General features: G+C 33.5%; 3 protein-coding genes across 6 annotated transcripts; all 3 read left to right on the forward strand.

The window, feature by feature from the left end:
- The first annotated feature begins 1,701 nt into the window (after positions 1-1,701).
- LOC101217410 (subtilisin-like protease SBT5.6) lies at positions 1,702-7,099 on the forward strand. Of its 2 annotated transcripts, XM_031887804.1 has the most exons (9): positions 1,702-1,889; positions 2,017-2,209; positions 2,295-2,456; positions 2,757-2,868; positions 3,231-3,296; positions 4,319-4,880; positions 5,277-5,377; positions 5,539-5,899; positions 6,258-7,099. In XM_031887804.1, the coding sequence occupies exons 1-9, from the start codon at positions 1,779-1,781 to the stop codon at positions 7,029-7,031; spliced, it is 2,442 nt and encodes an 813-aa protein (XP_031743664.1). In that variant the 5' UTR covers positions 1,702-1,778; the 3' UTR covers positions 7,032-7,099. The 2 variants fall into 2 exon arrangements, with proteins under 2 accessions (XP_031743664.1, XP_004134922.1); XM_004134874.3 differs by lacking the exon at positions 3,231-3,296 and having other exon boundaries at positions 1,703-1,889.
- A 3,933-nt stretch (positions 7,100-11,032) lies between these two features.
- Positions 11,033-11,796, forward strand: LOC101217175. Its single transcript, XM_004134873.3, has one exon. The coding sequence runs from the start codon at positions 11,137-11,139 to the stop codon at positions 11,596-11,598; it is 462 nt and encodes a 153-aa protein (XP_004134921.2). The 5' UTR covers positions 11,033-11,136; the 3' UTR covers positions 11,599-11,796.
- A 3,847-nt stretch (positions 11,797-15,643) lies between these two features.
- On the forward strand, positions 15,644-20,606 carry LOC101215971 (transcription factor GTE12). Of its 3 annotated transcripts, none has more exons than XM_031887570.1 (11): positions 15,644-15,838; positions 16,511-17,412; positions 17,625-17,682; positions 17,752-17,886; positions 17,965-18,026; positions 18,110-18,170; positions 18,260-18,340; positions 18,428-18,549; positions 18,641-18,707; positions 19,783-19,904; positions 19,999-20,606. In XM_031887570.1, the coding sequence occupies exons 2-11, from the start codon at positions 16,651-16,653 to the stop codon at positions 20,239-20,241; spliced, it is 1,713 nt and encodes a 570-aa protein (XP_031743430.1). In that variant the 5' UTR covers positions 15,644-15,838; positions 16,511-16,650; the 3' UTR covers positions 20,242-20,606. The 3 variants fall into 3 exon arrangements, with proteins under 3 accessions (XP_031743430.1, XP_011658267.1, XP_011658268.1); XM_011659965.2 differs by having other exon boundaries at positions 15,645-15,838; positions 16,511-17,448; XM_011659966.2 differs by having other exon boundaries at positions 15,646-15,838; positions 16,511-17,448; positions 17,992-18,026.
- The last annotated feature ends 540 nt before the right edge of the window (positions 20,607-21,146 follow it).

The following is a 21,146-nucleotide window of genomic DNA, read 5'->3' on the forward strand; positions in this document are numbered from 1 at the left end:
TAATATATGTATAGATATAATTTTTTAGAAGGAAATAGAATCGATATTGGAGATAGGAAAGTTCAACTTCTAACATTGAAATTGATAGTATAAATACTATATGAACTAAATTATGTTTCATTCGATTTAGATTGTTTATATAGTTAATATCGAAGGATATATATATCAAACCTAAACGAGAGGAATTAGATATTTGTAGAATATTTAGTTTGAGGAATAAATTGGGAAAAGATTAGATTACATCAAAATCAAAATGAAGACAAAAGGGTTAGACAAAATGTGTCCATTAGAGTGTTAGGGTTTGCACACATCTCTTGATTGGTAGCGCATGGGAAATGGGTGGTCCTTTGTAAGCCAAAAAAATGGACTTTGGTTATCTCTATATTATAAAGCCGAAGCCGAAGTCCAAGCCCATATCTCTTTCGCCTTTCCAAATCAACCCATCTCTCTACACACTACATTACCCTAACCCTATTTCTCTGCCTCTCATCTGCTTTCTTCGTAAATGGCCCAAAATAACACTCCATTTTTACAAATATTATATTTTTTTTATAATGAGGTCATTACTTTAATAACCTTCCAATCTCTTTTCAACTTGTATTTTTCAGTTGAAAGTGATTTTTTTTCTTTAAGAATTGTTATACGATAATGACGGATTCAAGATTAGAGTACAACTTGTGCAAATCTAATATGATAGATTACATTATATCTTTTGTTTAATATAGACTGAGAACACAAATTTATATGATAATTTTATTATCTATAGTACCCTTTAGAAACATCCGTTTTTTGTTCATTTTTTAAATAAGAAGAATTGGCTTTCACTAGCCTTTGCTCGTTTGTATTTTCATTGTATAACTTGTTTGATTTAAATGGATAGAAGTATTGTAATACACAAGTGCATCCAAATTCAAAGAAAGTAAAAGGCAATAAAAAAGAGTAATATCCATAAATATTTGTTGCAGTACGAATTAGGAGTGTAACAAAAGTTCAAGAAGCAGATATTTTGATTGAGTCCAAATTGATCTGTTGGCTTCGTTCAGTTTTAATTGTATTTGAAGAAAACAAAAACTTGCTAATTTGATTCGACTTATGTATACCCTTGAACAAAATATACACCGACTATTACTTTAACTATTTTATTATTTTGGATGGGTGTGGATCAAATTATTACTTATATTAAAAGTGCATGTATATTTGTTATATTAAAGAAAAGAAACAAAAGATCTAAATTTTACTCCACCAAGAGCAACCAAATTTTATAATCCCGATGGGTTTGAATTGATTTTTAATTGACATGAAAACAAAGAAGATCGAATTGAGTATCACCTCTATCTCTAGTATGAATAATAAGATTGAATCTCAAACTTTGTGAGATCGACAGTACTAGAGGGTTTAGAAATCTTCGAATAACTCAAAGTTTCCACAACTTTCAGGAAATTCACATTCTAATTAACATACTTTGAAGGGGAAAAAGATATGAGATCCAATGGTTGAGAAGTAGAAAAAGAGAATTAAAAAGGGGAAATTGCATAAGTTTTGAGGTAAGATTGATGGTGAGGTTTTTAAAGGTAAAGAATTAGGAATGTCGTAGCGTTTACCAACTGATTGAAACAATCACAAACCATTGCCGTCCCTATCGCCTTTCTACTACAAAGAAATATATATATATATATTATTTATAACAATTATTTGTTTATTTGTTTTTGTTGCCGCATATATAAAATCCCCATATTGAACAACAAAATTAAGAAGAAGAAAAGTTTCAAAATTCGGAAATGGAGAAATCGAGTTTCTTATGCCATTGCCGTCTCCTCCTCCTCCTCCTCCTCCTCCTTATCGGCCTTTTCATTCAACAAGCAGCCTCTTCTTCCAACAATCAAAAAAAGGTCCAATTTCTTAATTCTCTCTCCCTATCTATATATATATTTTTTAAGAAAAAAAGTGACAGTATATATATATGTATATATATAAATATATACAATTAAGTAATTAATTAATAAGTATTAATTATAGGCTTACATTGTTTACTTTGGGGAGCACCATGGAGAAAAGAGTATAGAAGAGATAAAAGAAAGACACCATTCATATTTGATGTATGTAAAAGAGAGCGAAGAAGATGCAAAATCTTGTCTTCTTTACAATTACAAACATTCCATCAATGCCTTTGCTGCAATTCTTACTCCTCAGCAAGCCTCCAAACTTTCAGGTTTTTCTTTTATTTTTTTAAAATAATAATAATAATAGAATAATATGTAATTAATTAATTAACTTTGAATTTAATTATATGGCAGACTTGGATGAAGTGGTGAGTGTGATAGAGAGTAAAAAGTATAGGATGGAGACAACAAGGTCATGGGAGTTCTCAGGGGTTGAAGAAGACAAACCCACCATTAATGACTTGGTTTCTAGAGCTAACTATGGAAAAGATGTTGTCATTGGAATGCTCGACAGTGGTAAGTAAATTCCTTCTTTTTTTACAATTTAATTATTTCCCTTCATCCTAATTAATTCAAATTATTATTCACTATTTCACATGTGATTTTCCCTTTATCTAGAATGTTTTTGTAAATTAGACAGACATACATAAATACATATATATATATATATATATATATATATATATATATATATATATATGTTTGTTATTATTGAATTGAAGTGCATGTGAAGAGAGAGAGAGAGAGATGATATATATATGGTGAGGTTGGATTTTGAATATTGTTTCTCTCTTGATATTTGATTATATGTATGAGGTGTGTGGCCAAAGTCCAAAAGCTTCAGTGATAAAGGGATGGGACCCATTCCAAAATCATGGAAAGGAATCTGCCAAACAGGACCTGCCTTCCAATCTGCTCATTGTAATAGGTACATTTCTCTCTTACCTTATTTCTAAATTAAAAACCTTTTCTTTTAGATTTTTAACTTAGTTTTTGAAAATACTGGTAAAAATTTGATAACGAAACAATAAGTTTAGATGCAATGCCGTGTTTATAGCCTTAGTTTTAGAGGAAGTTACATCTTATGAGTTTAATATTTAAAAACAAAACAAGTAAAAACGGAATGGAACCTAAATGGTTACTAAGTAGAAGATAAAACAGAAAGGGAGGTATATCAGGTAATTTTAAAGAGCAATCCGAAACGAAAAATAGAAATGGAGATGAAATAAACTTCACCACACCACTTGCTTAAACTTTGGAATTGACAGGCATAAGTACACACACTTGCAGGCCCCAGCAGCCAATTGGTTGCCACCACCGAAGGCTGTTGGTAGCCTGCAGCAGCTGCTATACAGAGTATTGGATTATTATCCCAACTTTTTAACAAAGTTTTGTGGTTAACTTTGTGTGTGTGTGTGTGTTCTATGTTCAGTTATTGCCCTTTACCTTTTCCCACTCTCCATATCAAACAAGTTTTAGTGTGTTTTTTCTTTTTCTTTTTTTCCTTTCTCACATCATTTTGGAAATCTCATCAAACCCATGGCCATGCATCTTCTGAATCTCTCTCTCTTTCTCTCTATCTTCCCTCCCACTAACTTTTCCTACTATATTGGAATTGACTACCACTTTCTTTCCCCCCCCCCCCCCCTTTCCAACACACTTTTTAAGATTTACCATTTGATATTTAAATTCTATGATGTGATCAAAATAAAAACAATACAAATGGTCTAGAAAGTAATAATTTAATGCATGTCACAGCCAAACGAACCCATGATATATATATAATTTCTTAGTTTTCATAATTGCACTTATCATGTTTTTCTTTCTTGTCGTTTTGCTTTTAATTAATATTCGATCAAATGTTGCTTTCAAATAAAGTTGAACTTTTGTAGGTAAATTTTGAGTTAAAAGGCTCTCCTTTTTTTATACAGGTTGAGTATTATTCACACTAATATCGGTATCCAAATGTAAAGTTTGTTGCAAATTAAATTACAATTTAACATTTTGAATATAACACAACTTGCTCTACCAGTTTGACCATTTAGGGATAGGGGGACAAAAGCCAATAATAGGTTACCTTCACATCCTTTGTCCTCCTCTCAATTCTTTCTAAAATAATAGAATAATTCCAAAAGTTTCTATTAGATTTATTCGAATGATTCTTTACCTCTTTAATCCGTCGTATGTAATGAAACACTCGAGACCATTTTTAAGTTATGGATGAAATGTTCAATTACCAACTTTTATGTGTCACAGCAATTTTTAACCATAAGAAAAATAACTACATGAATATAATCAAGATTAAATTATAATAAGTTGATATACATATACAATTTAACTTATAATTAACCATCTTAATTGTGGTGGTGAATTTTCAGGAAGATAATTGGAGCTCGATATTACCTAAAGGGATACGAGCATCACTTCGGCCGTTTAAATAAAACGGCGGACTACCGATCACCCTGCGACAAGGACGGCCATGGATCTCACACAGCCTCCATCGCCGGCGGCCGGAGGGTATACAACGTGTCGGCCTTTGGTGGCGTTGCTTGGGGCACGGCCTCCGGCGGTGCCCCATGGGCCCGCCTTGCAATTTACAAAGTTTGTTGGGCCATTCCCAACCAAATGAAAGCTTTAGGAAACGTTTGTTTCGACACCGACATGTTGGCTGCCATGGACGACGCCATCGCCGATGGTGTCGACGTTCTCAGCTTGTCTATTGGAAAATCGGAACCGTACAATTACACGGATGACGGAATGGCTATAGGAGCTCTGCACGCGGTTAAAAAAGACATTGTTGTGTCTTGTAGTGCTGGGAATTATGGACCTACGCCGTCGGCGTTGTCTAATGTCGCGCCGTGGATTATCACTGTTGGAGCTAGCACTGTGGATCGGGAATTTTATTCTCCGGTCATTCTCGGTAATGGGTTGAAGATTAAGGTAATCTTCAGTTATGTTCTTAAGTCACAAATTTTATTCTTTAATGTGTATTATTAGTTTAATGATAATTTGGTGAATCACAATGGAAAAAGGATACTTTATATATATCCATAATTTTTTTTTTTTGGCACTTGGGGAATTTGTGCTTACACTTTGTTTGAGTTACAAGGCTATATGATGCACTTTAGTATTGTGTTTTGAATTTCTTTAGATAGGAAATCTATTGAAAAAATAATAATAATCTTTGTATTATTTAAGAGTGTGAGTTATATATGTGTGTTATCCCACTATAGAATTATTCAATTTACTGTTAGTATAATTATTTAAAGTTAAATTAAAATTGGAGGTTGCCATAGTATAGTTAAAGAATTAATATTGGACTGGGTGTAATAATAGGGATTGTCAGTGGCTCCATCGAAGTTGGAGAGGAAGAAGATGTATCCATTAGTGTATGCTGGAGATATAATGAACCCTCATGCACCTCGAAACCAATCTGGGTACCTATTTTATTTTCTATATTTCATTCTTTTTCTCTTTTCTTTTTCAACTTACTACCAAATTAATTCATTCATTTGTTTTCCTTCAAATCTTTATAGGTAGAATTATATATGTTTGAAAGGTAATATATATAAAATGAGAGAAATGTGTTCTGTGGCAGGCTATGTGTGGCAGGCTCGCTTTCACATGAGAAAGCCAAAGGAAAAATAGTGTTATGCTTTAGAGGTGAAGGAATCAGCCGATTCGCAGGCAGCCTCGAAGTTCAAAGATCGGGTGGCGCCGGAATGATACTCGGAAACGTGCCAGCGGTAGGACGAAGGCCCCACGCCGATCCCCATTTTGTTCCCGCCACCGCCGTGTCTTACGAAGATGCAAATATAATCCTCAAATATATAAAATCTCGCAAAAATCCAACTGCAACTATTGTTCCACCTGTCACTATCTACGGCTCCAGGCCCGCGCCGGCCATGGCCAACTTCTCAAGTCGAGGTCCAAACCCTATCGACCCTCATTTTCTTAAGGTAATCTTTTCTTGACAATTCCCCTTTAAAATACTTTGATCTCTACAAACTTTTTTTTTTTTTTTGGTATTTTCAATTTTATTTTTATGTTCCCTCTAGCTTTTGATCTCTAGACACATTTTTCTTATTTACTTGCTATTTAAATGAAATGGAGTTGGGGTATAATGGGATGCTATCAAAGTGGCAACTTAAGTTGGAATTTTTTAGTGTACCCAACCCAAGTGATCGTATCTTTCTTAGTTTCGTATTAGACAATCAGAATGATTATCTATTTTTGTGCACACAATTTAAAGATGATTGTAGAGAGACAAAATGAAAAGGAGTTTTCTGAGATATGTTGAATTAATGGATATTGCAGCCGGACATAACAGCTCCGGGAGTGGACATATTAGCAGCATGGTCCGAACAAGATTCCCCAACTAAACTCCCTAAATACTTAGACCCTCGTATCGTCCAATACAATCTCTACTCCGGCACTTCCATGTCTTGTCCCCACGTCTCCGCCGCCGCCGCCCTCCTCCGTGCCATCCACCCTACATGGTCCCAAGCCGCCATCCGCTCCGCCCTCATGACCACCTCCACCACCAACAATAAATACGGCCAACCCATCACCGACGACTCCACCCTCGACAACTCCCCCGCCACCCCTTTCTCCTTCGGCTCCGGCCACTTCCGTCCCTCCAAGGCTGCCGACCCCGGCCTCGTCTACGACTCCAATTACACCGATTACCTCCATTACCTGTGCGGCCTCAAAATGAACTCCATTGACCCTTCCTTCAAGTGCCCTCCACGTGCTCTCCATCCCCATGACCTGAATTACCCTTCCATTGCCGTCCCTCAACTCAGAAACGTCGTGAGGATCAAAAGGACGGTTACTAATGTGGGCGGCGGAGGTAAAAATGTATACTTTTTTAAGAGCGAAGCGCCGCGGGGTGTGGCGGTGAGTGCTTCTCCAAATATATTGTATTTCAATAGAGTTGGGGAGAGGAAAAAATTTACAATTACTATTAGTAGAAAAGTAAATAATAACAATAGAAGTAGTAAAAAAGGCGAAGATTACTCTTTTGGTTGGTTTGCTTGGAGTGATGGGATTCACTATGTTAGAAGCCCAATTGCAGTTTCTTCTACTTAATTTTTTCCCCATATTATAGATAATAAACAATTTAGTAATATTTATAATATCTTATATATTTTATCCTCTTTTTTTTTTCTTATCTATTTTTAATTACAAATGAATATTCACTTTTGTCATAATTCATAAATTTTATCAAACAAGTTATCTCTAATGCAATTTATTCTCTAAAGTTTAATAGATGTACATTAAACTTAGGTGCAGCCTCAACAGAAAATGGCCAATAATCCAATATTGACTTTGCCAATTTGTGGATGGCATGAGTCCAAGTGTACAACAGCGCCAAACCTCTAATCTTTACATAAAAATCTGTTGTTTTAATTCGCTTCAATTAACTTTATTTCATACTCACTTATAAATGGCCCAAACAACTATGGGTTGAAATCTACAACATATTTGGTACAATGCTACAAATATATGCCTAATTATACGTTTACCTAAAAATGTATGAAAGCTCTACATAATAGTGCAATTCATGGGACCATGTGCTTTAAGAAAACTGCACAAAACTGACTTAGGTATATATAGATATTATTTTATACATCATCAATCAAAATAAGACTTAACTTCCACATATACAAACAAACCAATTATGTTCACACTCATAAAGTTATATTTTGAAAAAAAAATTCCAACTCCACTTGCACTAAGTAATTGTTGTATCTCATTTTTTAATTGCTTTTCTCAAAGTCTAAAGACATTGTTTGGTACATAAAAACTGCTAAATTGGATCAGCTACTCGTGTCATTGATGTTTAATTATTATACACCTAAAATATTTTCAATGTGAAATGATATGTTTTGATAATTTTAGGAGTTGTAATAAATAACTAGAGTTAATATCAAACCCACCCCAACCTAATTTAGATCAACAATGTATATAAACTTTTATCATTTATTTTGAATAAAACGTTCTTTTAAGGTTTGATATTAATTTGCTTATTAGAATATATACCCTAATCCCTAAATAGCTAATGTGGACAAATCTGAAGTAATTGATTGGATACAAAATTCATTTCAGTTATCCAATAAATTTGTTAATTTAAAATTGTTGAATATGGCATAGTTTTTTTCTGTTATTTTCTTTAGAGGAAGCTGAGAATGAGATTAAGATCAGTCGATCTAATACCCATATTGCCACACCACACCTATCCCCTCCCCCCCCCCCCCCCCCCCCCCCCCTCAACTTCAGTTTCACTTAAAAAGAAAAGAAAAAACTTGAGCACATATCATATCCTATGATACATCTATCTCACATGCTTCTCATCTCTCTCCTACATAAAATAAAATTATTCAACCACCAAACTGCTGCCTATTTTCCACAGAATGGCTTAATTGTCAGATCTCCCAGTTAAATATACAAATTTATCTCTTAAGAAAGCAAACTCTGATCTCCTGACTTCAGTAGGACAAGCTAGTTCTATCTATTTGATCTCAAGCTATCTAGCTAGGCAAAGGCAAGGCATCTACCTGCATTGTGTTTTTTTAATATGTGATTGACAAAACCCAATCTTAAAATATTAAGATTTAAATTAAATAAATAAAAAACTGATATTTTACTTACAAAGAAATCATATTTAAGAGAACAAAGAGATGATTGGGGGGGGGGAGGATTTATCGTTTAAGCGAGGTATGGGGTGACGTGTGGGGTAATGAGTGGCTTGTCGTATTCGAAAACCATTTTTTTCTGCTTCGGGAATTGGTAAACTTTATTCTTCTCCAAATAAATTATAATTAACATAACATAATCAAACTCGATTTTTGACGCGGCGCATGAGCCGACGGATGCGGCTAATCTTAGCTTTAGGAATACGCTTTACGACTTTTGGACTTTTCGAGATTCCCAATGTAATCATTGTACCCAATATTCCTCTTCCGGCTCCACTCGGCGTCTCTTCGGCTTCATTTTCTAATCCTTTTATTAAGGAATAATTAGTATTCTGTTTCCTCACGTAATTCCAGCTTATTATCGCCAAATGAAATTTGTATACATCAATATATATAGACTTTGGTAAAATTATATTGTTATTTCTTAGCTTTTCATTTGAATTTACGTAATCAATGAGTATGGGAGTGGTGGAATTTCTCTCTTTGTTTTTTAATTTTACAATTATGTACATAATAATACACTTGGATTCCACTTTATACAGCCACCATTTTGTCATTTACAAGTCTAAGGTGTTTTCTATTTTTTTATATATTGCTTCTCATGGTAAATAAAATAAAACATCTACTTATTAAAATATCATCTTAAACTACAATTAGGTGTAGTAATGAATAATGTTAAAACAAGGTTAGCTAGCTTAATGACATTTATATACCTCGAGTATCAAATTTGTTTTTATTGTATTCTTACAATTAATTTGTGTTAGAATTTTAATATTATCCTGTTGTTCATAGTTTATTTATTAACTTCTCTCGACACAAACTATGTGAATAGTGATGATCATCAAAAGAAACTGTGATACTTTGGATTTAAATAACAAAAGAATTTTGTGTTGATAGACCAACTTTATATGTCACGGTAAGTATTTTGAATTAAACTAAAATAATTTATATATATATATATATAGTTCATTTAAATGGTGCCACTAAAAAATAGGCCTTTAACATGATTTTACAATTCCAACCAAAAAAAAAATTAAAACACAAAACTTGGATTAGTTTATATTCAGCAAAAAAGCATCTTACTTATTGACTAATCTCTTTTAAAAGCATAACCCAAGGATAAATTAGACAAGTAATTGACAAAGACTTTCTCATGAGTCATTAACAAAAATTTATCCTACACATCAAATCCTAAAAGATAATGAAAGAAGATTTAGTTTGTTGGAATTAAAAAATTGGAAGGTAATCTACTAATAATCACAACATTAACTAATTTGGTCATGGAAAAGGTCAAGGAGATTTCGAAGAAAATGCTATAGAATTGTATATATGGAAGATTAATATTATTTTATCTAAAGAGAAAGTGATTAAGCTCATCCGATATATACATTGAATGACAATAATAATCAAAGAAGTTAAGTATTAAAAAACTAAATAATAACATGCACCCTTAAAGGAAACAGAAATTAAATTATAAATTAGAAGTAGGTTAGTAAACCATTTTAATTAGCCAAAGTCAACGTTAAATTTCCCCATTCTTACGCAACCAAGCTGTCTTCTGCAGCCTACTCATCCTAAAATCAAAATCCCAATGTCACACCTCAATAATATATATAAACCCACTCTAATCAAGTCTTGAAATTGTATGATCTTGTTCATATTTGTCATGAACCGTCTTAATCTTTTTTCTTTTTACTTAAAAAGGTCTCGTGCCATTTGAAATAGCGTACTCACTGTTTTCTTTATTTTGAAGATATGTAAAAGTATTAGTTACATCAAGAACAACTAATTCACTTATAATTGACATATAATTGGAGTAGAAAATACTTCTTTAATAATTGTAATGATAATTGCACAAAACTTGTGCTAATATAAATGTTAGGGTGTTGTCGCATGAACTCAATATATTAATAACTTGGATATGTCAAGTCTATAAATTAAACCCGTTGATGCATTTATTTGTTGAAAAATTATATTGAACTGCATTGGAAGTGTATGGATATCAAAGTTTAAATTCAATATATCTTGAAAACCTAACAAATATGAAAACAAAATATTTATAATTAACTATAAAGTAAATGAGCATTGCATAACAGTTTGAACTCATGATCTTCACTGACTAATTCAATACCATGTTTTTAATCATATATATGATTTAGAATTAGATCTATACATCAACCAAACATTGTGTTGATACCGAGGAGGGGAAAGAAAGTTAGGGAAAGAAGAAGAAGGGGAGAAAAAAAAGAGATGATGTCATAATCTTTGCCTTTTCAATGACGCTATTTCATTAACACATTTCCATCCAAACTCTCCCATCTCCACCATTTTAAAGATTCTCCTCTTTATTTAAAAAAATATTTTTTCTCTCATCCTACAAAATTCCTATAAAAACCCATTCCATTTCTCATTCCCTATCCAATTTATTCACACGCTAAACCCATTCTTTCAATCTCCTCTCAATTTTTACTCATTTCCATTATCATCGTTCCCTAGCTATGGCCGAAGAATTCCACGAATCCGACATCATATTCGCCGACCACCACCACCACTACCGCCGCCGTCGCCGACGCTTTTTCCACCCATCACTCGACTTCGCCCAAATCCTCCTCACAACTACTCATCGGAACACCAGAAACAACACCAACGATGACAGCGACAGCGACAGCGATCGAAACCATCACCACCACCACAACAACAGCAAAGATTTCGCTGCCTCTCTCCCAGTTAAAATCCCAGAAACCGTTTTCCGTTACAGTTCCGATATGGAGGAGCTGGATGAGGAATGGAACAGTGAAGACAATAACAATATAGTACCGCCCCACGTCATCATAGGGCAGCGCCTGTCTGGAAAAATGGCGTTCTCCGTACGCTCCGGCAACGGTAGGACGCTTAAAGGAAGAGATTTAAGTGAAGTTCGAAATTCTATTCTGAGAATGACCGGATTCCTTGAAACCTGACCCCCCTCCCCCCCAAAAAAAAAAAATCCAATTCAATATTTGTGAAAAACAAAACGATTAGATTTATTAATCAAAATGGAACCCATTTTTCTTCATTTTGTGTCTCTCTTTCCTTGAGATGGAAATTGGAATTAGGATTCTAATGTAACAGAAGAGGGAGATTTGTGATTATTTTAATGTTTTTCCTTCTTTTTTCCCCTTTTGTTTTTGTTATACAATAATGGATCAATCAAATATATTTTCTAAAGTATAAAAATCAATCAAATCTCCATTAAAGTGTTTATATTATTATTAGGATTGTGTCCTTTTTTGGGATAAAAAAAGAGTAAAATTTGTAAGCAAATGACAAAGTTGATGAATTATTTTTTTCATGGGAAAAGAAGGGGAGTAATTAATTAGAAGGAGTTGCATGTTTAGAGATTGGGTGGAAGTTCAGAATTATTTAGAGGATAGATATATTAATTAAATTTTTGTTGGGAGTATTGATTGATTATTAAAGAAAAGAATGTAATATTAAAAAATAGTAAATGGGGGTTTTTTGGACAGTCCCAACATCACCAGCTACGATTTCACGAGAGCATAGAAAGAGAGATCCACAACACAACATGTTTCATTATTACTTCCTCTTTTTCACTCAATATATATATATATATATATATATATTTCACTCAATATATATATATATATATATTCATTTTTCTCAATAGTACTCTTCTATATTGGCATTAAATGTTAAATAATTCTAATCCCATTTTCTTTTAAAAAACAATAGTTTAGTTATTAAAACTTTTATTGCTAATATAGTACACATGTTTTTCAATCCTTAACTGTTGAGTTAAAAGAGACATGAAAATTATAGATTAGTCGATTTTTTCGAGGATGGATAACTCTTAAGCTATAAAAAAAGTTCACCTTATTTTCAAATTTGTGAATGTATTTTCGTGAAACTCATTACAAATAAAACAAAACGCAAAAAAAATAGCAATTAACTAACTATAGATATTGAATTTTAAAATTATAGAAAATACAAACATTAGATTTAGACATTTAAATATATATATATATATATATATATATATATATATATATATATATATATATAACATGTGAATATGAATGGAAAAAATAACAATGTTAATTTGCAGTTTAAATTTATGGAGAAGAAGAAGTAAGGTAATGTTTGTTATTTATACTAAAGTTATAAAATGGGTTATCTAACTTTTTCTAAAAAAATAGAAATTAATTGGTTCGTCCAAAAATTGACAGCAAGAGGTGTACTTGAATTCAATTATTTGTAGATAACATAACATTTCTTTATTCTTATGAATCGCATAGATTCATGTTCCTTCACATTCAACAATATACACTGTTTAAAAGATATATATTTTTAAATAGTAATAATTTGAAAATCTATAAATAAATAGTTCTTATAAAAATATTGTTTAAATAATCATTGTAATTTATTATATTACTACAACAAAAGTAGATTTACCTCCGACAATATTAACTTATTTTCATAAATAATAACTAAACATACTAAAATTCAATAATTTATCTAGATACATACTGCAATATTTGCTTTATCTATTCTAAAAAATGTTTATATGTATGAACTAAATAAATATTTAAATTAAAATGTATAAAAAGATGTATTAAATAACATGAAACCCTTTTTGAGTCGAACAAAAATAATTTTGTAGATTTGGTTGCTAAATTATTTAGTTGAAAGAGAGAGGGAAAATAATATGAGTTATTGTTTATGTTTGAAATTTGATTGTAAGAAAAGAAAAGTGGTGAGAAAAACAATATTATCTGACAACGAAGCCACGTGTGCGGTAGACCAATCATTTGAGTGCAAGTGTAAATAAAACAGTTGGGAAAGTACCATACATATTAATTAGTGACGTGGCTCATTACACAAGTTCAATATTTGAACTTTGAAGGAGATAAAAGATATGTTTCCCTTATACGACACCGTATGGATTTCCTCATTTTATTATTTTTTCGCCTTTGTGGTTTTACTTTCAGTTTATATCAATTAAAATTTAACATTACTAATTATGTTGATTTAAATTATAGATCATTTTTTTATATTCAAACTACAGGTGTTAGATTTAAATGCAGTTTAAATTTAACCTAATTATTTAAATTATAAATCTTTTAAACTCAAATTAGAAGTTTATTTCCGCTACCAAATTTTAGAAACACAACTATCCATGTATATATCTAAGAATTCATAAAACAAAATTTTGTAAGTCTTTGGAATATGATTCCATTGTTAAATATTTGGCCTCTGTGAAGCTATCTCTCGTGCGTTTGAAGTTGGTGTTAACTCATTTGGACGGAGATGGATCCTTTAATTGTTTGAAATCTCTTGACTAGATTGATCCTTTCGTGTCATGCTAAACAAGATTTGTATTTCATCGGCTCCTTGCGAGAACTACATCCGATTGGATCAAAACATATTTTTTCTTTCGTTAATCACAATGATAGTCACGTTACACGTAAGCTTACTCTACTCATGTTTAATTTGTAATAATTGACTTATATTTATTTGACTTGAAGAATGTTTTTCGTGAGTGGTTCATATTAAATTAAACATTGATAGTTGTTTTTTCTAATTTTATTTTTTTTGTTTGTCTGGTAAGAAAAGTTAATTTTTTAGTACAATATTTGTGAGAACGAAGATCCAACCTTCTATTTTTAAGATGAAAAATTATATAATGATTGAACATATATATTCAAAAATAATTATTATCTGCCGTGAAAAATAAACTTAATCCCAATTAGAATTTTATTTCAAAGACATTTTTGGGTTGGGCCTTTAGGATTATAAAAGTTGGTATTAGGCCTTTAGGATTATAAAAGTTGGTATTATCTTTTTGTAATCTTGTTTTTCTATGTACGTTCGGCCAACTCCTTCCATCATATATTTCCTAAAAACAACAACAAAGCTATAAATACATAATTTATAACCCAATTGCTACCCTCACAGTTACGAACTTCTATTTTGGTCTTTAAAACTTCTTTTATAGTTTTTTCTAAATTAAAACGCATCTGCCATACAAATTCTATAAATTCTTCAAACAGTCGAATTATGAATTACAACAACAGCTAAAGAAAAAAAAAATGGGTGTTCAAATCACCAAGTATTACTGCCTCATTTCATACATTGTAGTTGTAATTGCAATGATGGGTGAGCCATGCTGGGGAGGCTCCAAAACTATGGCGCCCTTGAGTCGATGGAAGGTGGTGATTTTTAGCCAATTGAATCCAGGCGAGAATTTATTAGTTCATTGTAAATCAAAAGACAACGATTTGGGCGAACATTCGTTGCAAGTGAGTCAGAATTTTTCATGGAAATTCAAAGAAAACTTGTTTTCTACAACACTGTTTTGGTGTACTCTAACAACTTCATCGAAGAAAAAAGTAACAATGGATGTGTTTTGGCCAGAGAGACACAATTGGCTTGCTATTCGATGCAGTTACAGAACTTGTATTTGGGTTGCTCAAGATGATGGTATTTATTTAGTCAACAAGAATGCAAGGGAATTTGTGCGTAAATGGGACAGTTAATTTAATAGCCCTTTTAAAAGTAATTTTAAAATAACTTTTATACATATAAAATGTAATTTCCATATATGTCAATCTCCACCTTATTATTAATAAATAAATTAACAAAATATATGTTTGACTCTAAAAGTTGTATAGTATGATGTGAATGAAATTAAAGTATGATACTAAAATAGAGTAATTAAGAATGAGTAGAAAGTTTAGACGGTGGAAACGACACTTTTGTATTAATTAAATCCTAATTTTAATAATGAAACGTGACAAAAATTAGATCATAGGATAAAAAGGGAATATACCATAGAGAATGGAAGAAAAAGGAATAAAATATTTGTTAATTAGGTTAATTAATTAAAATTAATAATATATTAACGGTGTAATTAAAAAAGGAGTAAACGTTTAGAGAGACGGTGGTAAGAATGAATGCGTAAAAACCTTACAGCTGTAAATCACTGGAGAGTCAACACCAATTGCAATTCAAGAATTCCAACAACCTAACTCCTCCATAAACCCTAGACTTATCATCCCTTCCCCTTCCCTCTCCTTCTTCCCGCGCTTGTTCTCTTCGAGGGGGGCTCTTCGCCCTCTCTTCGATGCTTTCATCTTACCCCTCCTCCATCTCTTCAATCTCCACTCTTCCGCTGCTGCTGCTGCTCTCTACTCGATTTTGGTAATTTCCTCTTCTTTCTCCCTACTAACTCTTCTCTCCCGCCGCCGGCTTTTTGGCGGCTTCGGGTTTCCTTCAACTTCCTTTCCTTTATAGGGTTTTATGCTTTTTTCTGGAACTTTGTTGTCTATTGATTTCAATTTAATCGATTTGAGTTAATTTATGTTGTTCCTCTGTTCCTTGTTTGTTTTCCATCCTCTGTTTTATTGTTTCTTATCGCTTCGAGATTTCGAGATCACGAAACTAGGGTTTGCTTATACTTCTGTAAATTTTGCTTGAGTTTGTTTAATTCTTCTTGATCTTTGATCTTTTGCTATTTTCTTTTCGTGATCTTTCAACTTTTATGTTGACGGTAGTTCCGAGATACGTCCTGTGGATTCTGAATTTTGCTTTATGTTTTTAGTTTCAGCTCGTTTCGTTCCCAATAGAAACTCTTCCTTGTTCTCACTACGCAATTTCAAGTGCTTATGTTTCGAGAGCGCGTTTTTTTTTTTTGTGAGGACATGTTTTGTTAGTTGCTGATAGCACCACGGGGGCCGTTTTGTTTGGTCCCATGTTGGTGGAATTATGAGATGCTATAATCTCACGTCGTTGGGTTTTTTTTTTTGTAAGTCATTTAGTGGGTTACGGGTCTATTTTAAGACTGAATTTTATTTTCTATACTGGCTTCTGCAGGTTAATTTCGAGATGAGTAGTTCTTACATCCTTCCTTATCTGGTTGAAGAATGCCACTTTTCTGAAGGTCTTGGTCGATTTTGAAAAATTAATTATCTATCTCTCTTCGAGTTTTGGATTTTTGAATTATTTTGGTCAAAATGATTGCCACTGAAACCATTGTACCGAGCAAAAAGCTGAAAATTAAATTTGGTGGTAAGCGAGTAGAAGATCATCCGGGTCCACAATCTTGTGAATTTGGAAAGCTTGTAGGCCAGAAATTGTCATTTATGGGTAGGAACGGGTTGAAGGTGGATGGTAGTGGTAGGTTCAAATACTCGTTGAATACTTTCAGTAATGGTAAGACTCTTGCTGCTGCCTGTTGCAAGTCTAAATCTTCTATCACAATTGCTGATAAGCGCAGAGCAACTGAGGATATAGAATCTCCAAGAGAGAAGAAGCAGAAGTTGGACCGGGGTACTACACAACAATGCTCTTCAATTTTGAAAACGCTTATGACCCATCGATTTGGTTGGGTTTTCAACCAGCCCGTGGATCCCGTGGCTTTGAAAATTCCCGACTACTTCTCAATCATCACTGATCCTATGGATTTGGGAACTGTTAAATCCAAACTAGAGAGAAATTTGTATCAGGCAAGTGAAGAATTTGCAGCAGATATTAGACTGACATTTTCCAATGCCATGCTTTACAATCCTTCTGGTAACCATGTTCATAAGATGGCAAAGGAGCTTCTCGAAAATTTTGAGAAGAAGTGGATTCTGCCAAAGGAAAAATGGGTTAGTGGAAGATCAAATTTTCAGCGAGAAAAACCTTCAAATGGACCACCAGGAGAGAAGATTTCCCGAACTCCATCATCTCACAGTTCTTTATTGAATAAGAAGTCAACAGGATCTGAAGAGAATGTTAGTAAGCTGTTTTCAAATGTAAATGGTGCTGAGGCAAGTAATATCCATGTATTTTGTTTAAGGTTCCAAACGCTTATTTTAGAGTAGTATTGCTGGCAATACAGTAGAATCTGTATAATGCAATTTGTCTTATTCGGTTTGCCTGGTTATATAACACCCTTGCTGAATTAGTCAGCATTCTTATCTTGCACGATGGATTAATTTTCTAGGTTGATCGTTCTAGTCCAACTTGTGCACCCAAGCCTCCCAGGAAGAACTTCCATACAGGTATGAGTGGCAGATTACGATTCTGCTTTATGGCCCTGTAAAGGAGCTAATTTGCCATGTATCTGATAGGCACAGAAACTGGCAGTAACGATGCTTCTAGCTCCTTTGATAAACAAACACCGAGACATAAGTGTTCGGGATGTGGTACCATCATGCCATGTCACTGCGTTTCTTCTTCCAGTTTAGACCATGTATCCTCTGGTGGTTAGTTGATTATTCTACTACTTTCTTGATTTCATCCTTGTTATTGCCTAAAAAACTAGTTTCTTCTTAATTATTTAGATCAATCTAATGAGAGACTATTAACAGGAGAAAATTCAGATGTCAATGATTCTTGCAGACGGGTATTGTACTATTGCAGAGTTGTTGTGAAATGTTCACAAATTTTGGTATCACTTATGTAACTTATGTTTGTATTATAATTTAGGATTCTCAAACAAGTGGCTTGTCAGCTTCCCATAAGTCCAAGTCAGATACAGATTCTGATGGTCAGTTCACCTTCATATTTCTTATCAAAATTTTATTGTTCTGATATCCTTCTGATCTGAGGATGCTCGTTGCTTGGAACGATATTAAGGGATTAGAAGTGTTTTGGAGGATGAAGGAAAACCTCCCTATGATCAGTCTTTGGCTCGTGGGGCGAACTCTACTTCCGAAGGTGGTTTTTTCTGTTAATGCGATAGGTATACCAATGTTATTTTATCAAATACATCAGACTAACTTCATCTCCTCTAACTTGTTGCAGTGTGCTCTACCCCAGTTTTTGATGTACAACTTTCACCCAAAAAGGCTCTTCGTGCTGCAATGCTGAAGAGTCGCTTTGCTGAAACTATTTTGAAAGCACAACAGAAGACACTTCTTGATCTTGTAAGTTCATTAATTCACTATATGTATGTCATAAGCATTTTGCTATTAGTCTATTGTGGGTTTACAGTAATAGTTTTCTCGTCGTTGGTAGGGCGATAAAGTTGATCAACTGAAGATTCAACAAGAAAAGGAGAGATTAGAAAGGAAGCAGCGTGAAGGTAAAAAGCAACATCATGTGCTATATTGCCGTGAATGCTATTTTGTTGTTTATTTGGCTGCAAACACTTTCTATTTGATAAAAGGACTATCTTGTTGGTTGATAAATGGATTTTAATGGTAGTCAAATGCTCCGTTATGGGCAGCCCCCTACGGAAATTTCTTTGAAGGGTAAATTGAAGTCGAGCCTTTCCTGATTTCCCCTTCTAATTTTATCTAACATGACGCACCCTTACCTTTTAGTTCGATCAGAAGTTTGAGATTGGCTTGAATTATGGTTGCTCGAGTATGCTAATAATTTTTTTTTTTAATTTTAAAGTAAATAGAGTTTAGGGTTTAGGGTTTATGGTTTGGTTTTAATTTTAAGTTGGTTCTTATGTTTACGAAGGTTTCGATTTGGTTTGCATGTATTATAGTCAACCGATCCATCATGGGTTGATCTAGTGGTAAAAAAGTAGATATAGTCTCAATACCTCACTATAAGAGGTCATGAGTTTGATCCATATATATGGTGGCCACCTACCTTGAAACTAATTTCCTAGAGTTTTATTGACACCAAAATGTTGTAGGTTCAAGTGTGTGTAAGCTTGCTCTAGACAATAAAAAAGGACTATTGTAGTCAGCTAACATGCCAGAATGTGTTGAACAGTAATATCAGTTGAATGTAATTCAAGAAGAATGTCATATTGTCATCTTTTTACATTGGGTTAGCGGGAGATTCTTAAGGTTTGGCTCAATTATAGGGGTGCTGTATTAAAGTTTTTTAAAAATGAAAACCATAACTGACCAAATCAAACCAAGTCTAAATGAAAAGCACTTCCGTTTGGAAAAAAAAAAAAAAACGAAGTTGAAATGATAGGATTGGAGAAGCACTTATCCCTAACAAAAAATAAAACCAAGTAAAATGAGTCCCCAAGCTCTTTGTACTTCCATCTTTTCAATGTTGAAAATTTTGATAACTGATAATAGAGATTATGTACTGGGACCAAATTCATAATTTTTACTCCCAAAAAGTTCTCATGCGTTTCCATGTGCCTATACTAATTGAATATGCATTTCCTTGTCTGAAATATACAGAGAGAGAACGTATAGAAGCACAAATAAAGGCTGCTGACATGGCATTGCGATTAAAAGCAGAGGCTGAGAAGAAACAGCAGCGAGAAAGAGACAGAGAAGCTGCCCGCATTGCTCTTCAGAAGGTTAGTCATTGACTATTTTACCACTTTTATTATGGTATATAATATGTTATCGGTCCACAGCAAGTATCCTTTACCAATCCCTTCTATCTTTTAGATCGAAAGAACTGTTGATCTGGACCAAAATCTTGAGATTCTAAAGGAGCTAGAAAAGCTCTGTGGAGGATTCTTATTTATCCAGCATCACCGTGCAATGGTGAAGAGGTCATTAGACGACTGCCAGTTGGAAAATCCATTAGAACGACTTGGTTTGTTTATCAAAGATGAATTCCTGGACGACGATGAAGAAACCATCTACAGTGTAAATGGGAAAGAGAGGGAAGTTTTTTCCAGAAGTTGAGTGAGAGAGGGAGGGAGGAGGGTTCCGCATATTTGTTTTGTTTTATTGAGCTCCGACTATCTTGACTGCTTGCCTACCTGGTGCGTGGGATGCAGTATATTTGTAAATGGTATTCATATTTGGTTGGGTTTAGGATTTAGGACTTTTCAGATACTATATAGCTGATTAGGGTAGAAGTAATGTATAGCCCAAAGTTCTATGGATGGGAAACAGAAAAAGGAACAGAAAAAAATTGAATAAATTGAAAGTTGCAACTTGTAGTAGGTTGGGATTGACATTTTATAAAATGAAAGTTGCAACTTGTGGTAGTTGTATTGTGCTCAGTCCTTTTATATTCAATGCATAATCATGTAACTTAGCATTCAGAGTGTAGACAAATCAATACTATAAAAAAAGGAACATTGGAAACATTATTGGTTGATGCTGTGGTATTGAAACATTATGGTTTGTGGGTTTGGTTGGTTGTTAAGTCGTCAGGTGTTTATGAGTGAGGAGTTAGCCCCATTGCCATGTCTGGGCGTGGACTTGGCGGATAGCAACTCATCCCGGCAGTCACCAACCCATTCTTTCCGATTCCCTCAATTTCATCAGGTGCATAACTTGACTGTACACCATTGGAGAAAGTGAAAATGTTGGAAAAAGAGGGGAAATTAATACCTAAAAGGATGGCGGAAGAAAGTTATTTTATTTCTACAAACAGGATTGTAATGGAAATATAATTTGTCTCTCCAATCTATTTTCTGATCTTCTCCTTTCAAAAACTGTACCATAACCTTCAACTTCCCATACTTTTATTCCACAGTGCTCCACTTTCTCCTCAAATGGAATCTCAGAAAGCTCTTCAATCTCATTCCTAACTTCGTCCATCAGAGAACTGGTAACTCCAGTGTTCACCAACTGATCAA

Source organism: Cucumis sativus, chromosome 6, assembly GCF_000004075.3.
Source record: "Cucumis sativus cultivar 9930 chromosome 6, Cucumber_9930_V3, whole genome shotgun sequence".
In the NCBI taxonomy this organism is placed as follows: Eukaryota; Viridiplantae; Streptophyta; class Magnoliopsida; order Cucurbitales; family Cucurbitaceae; genus Cucumis; species Cucumis sativus.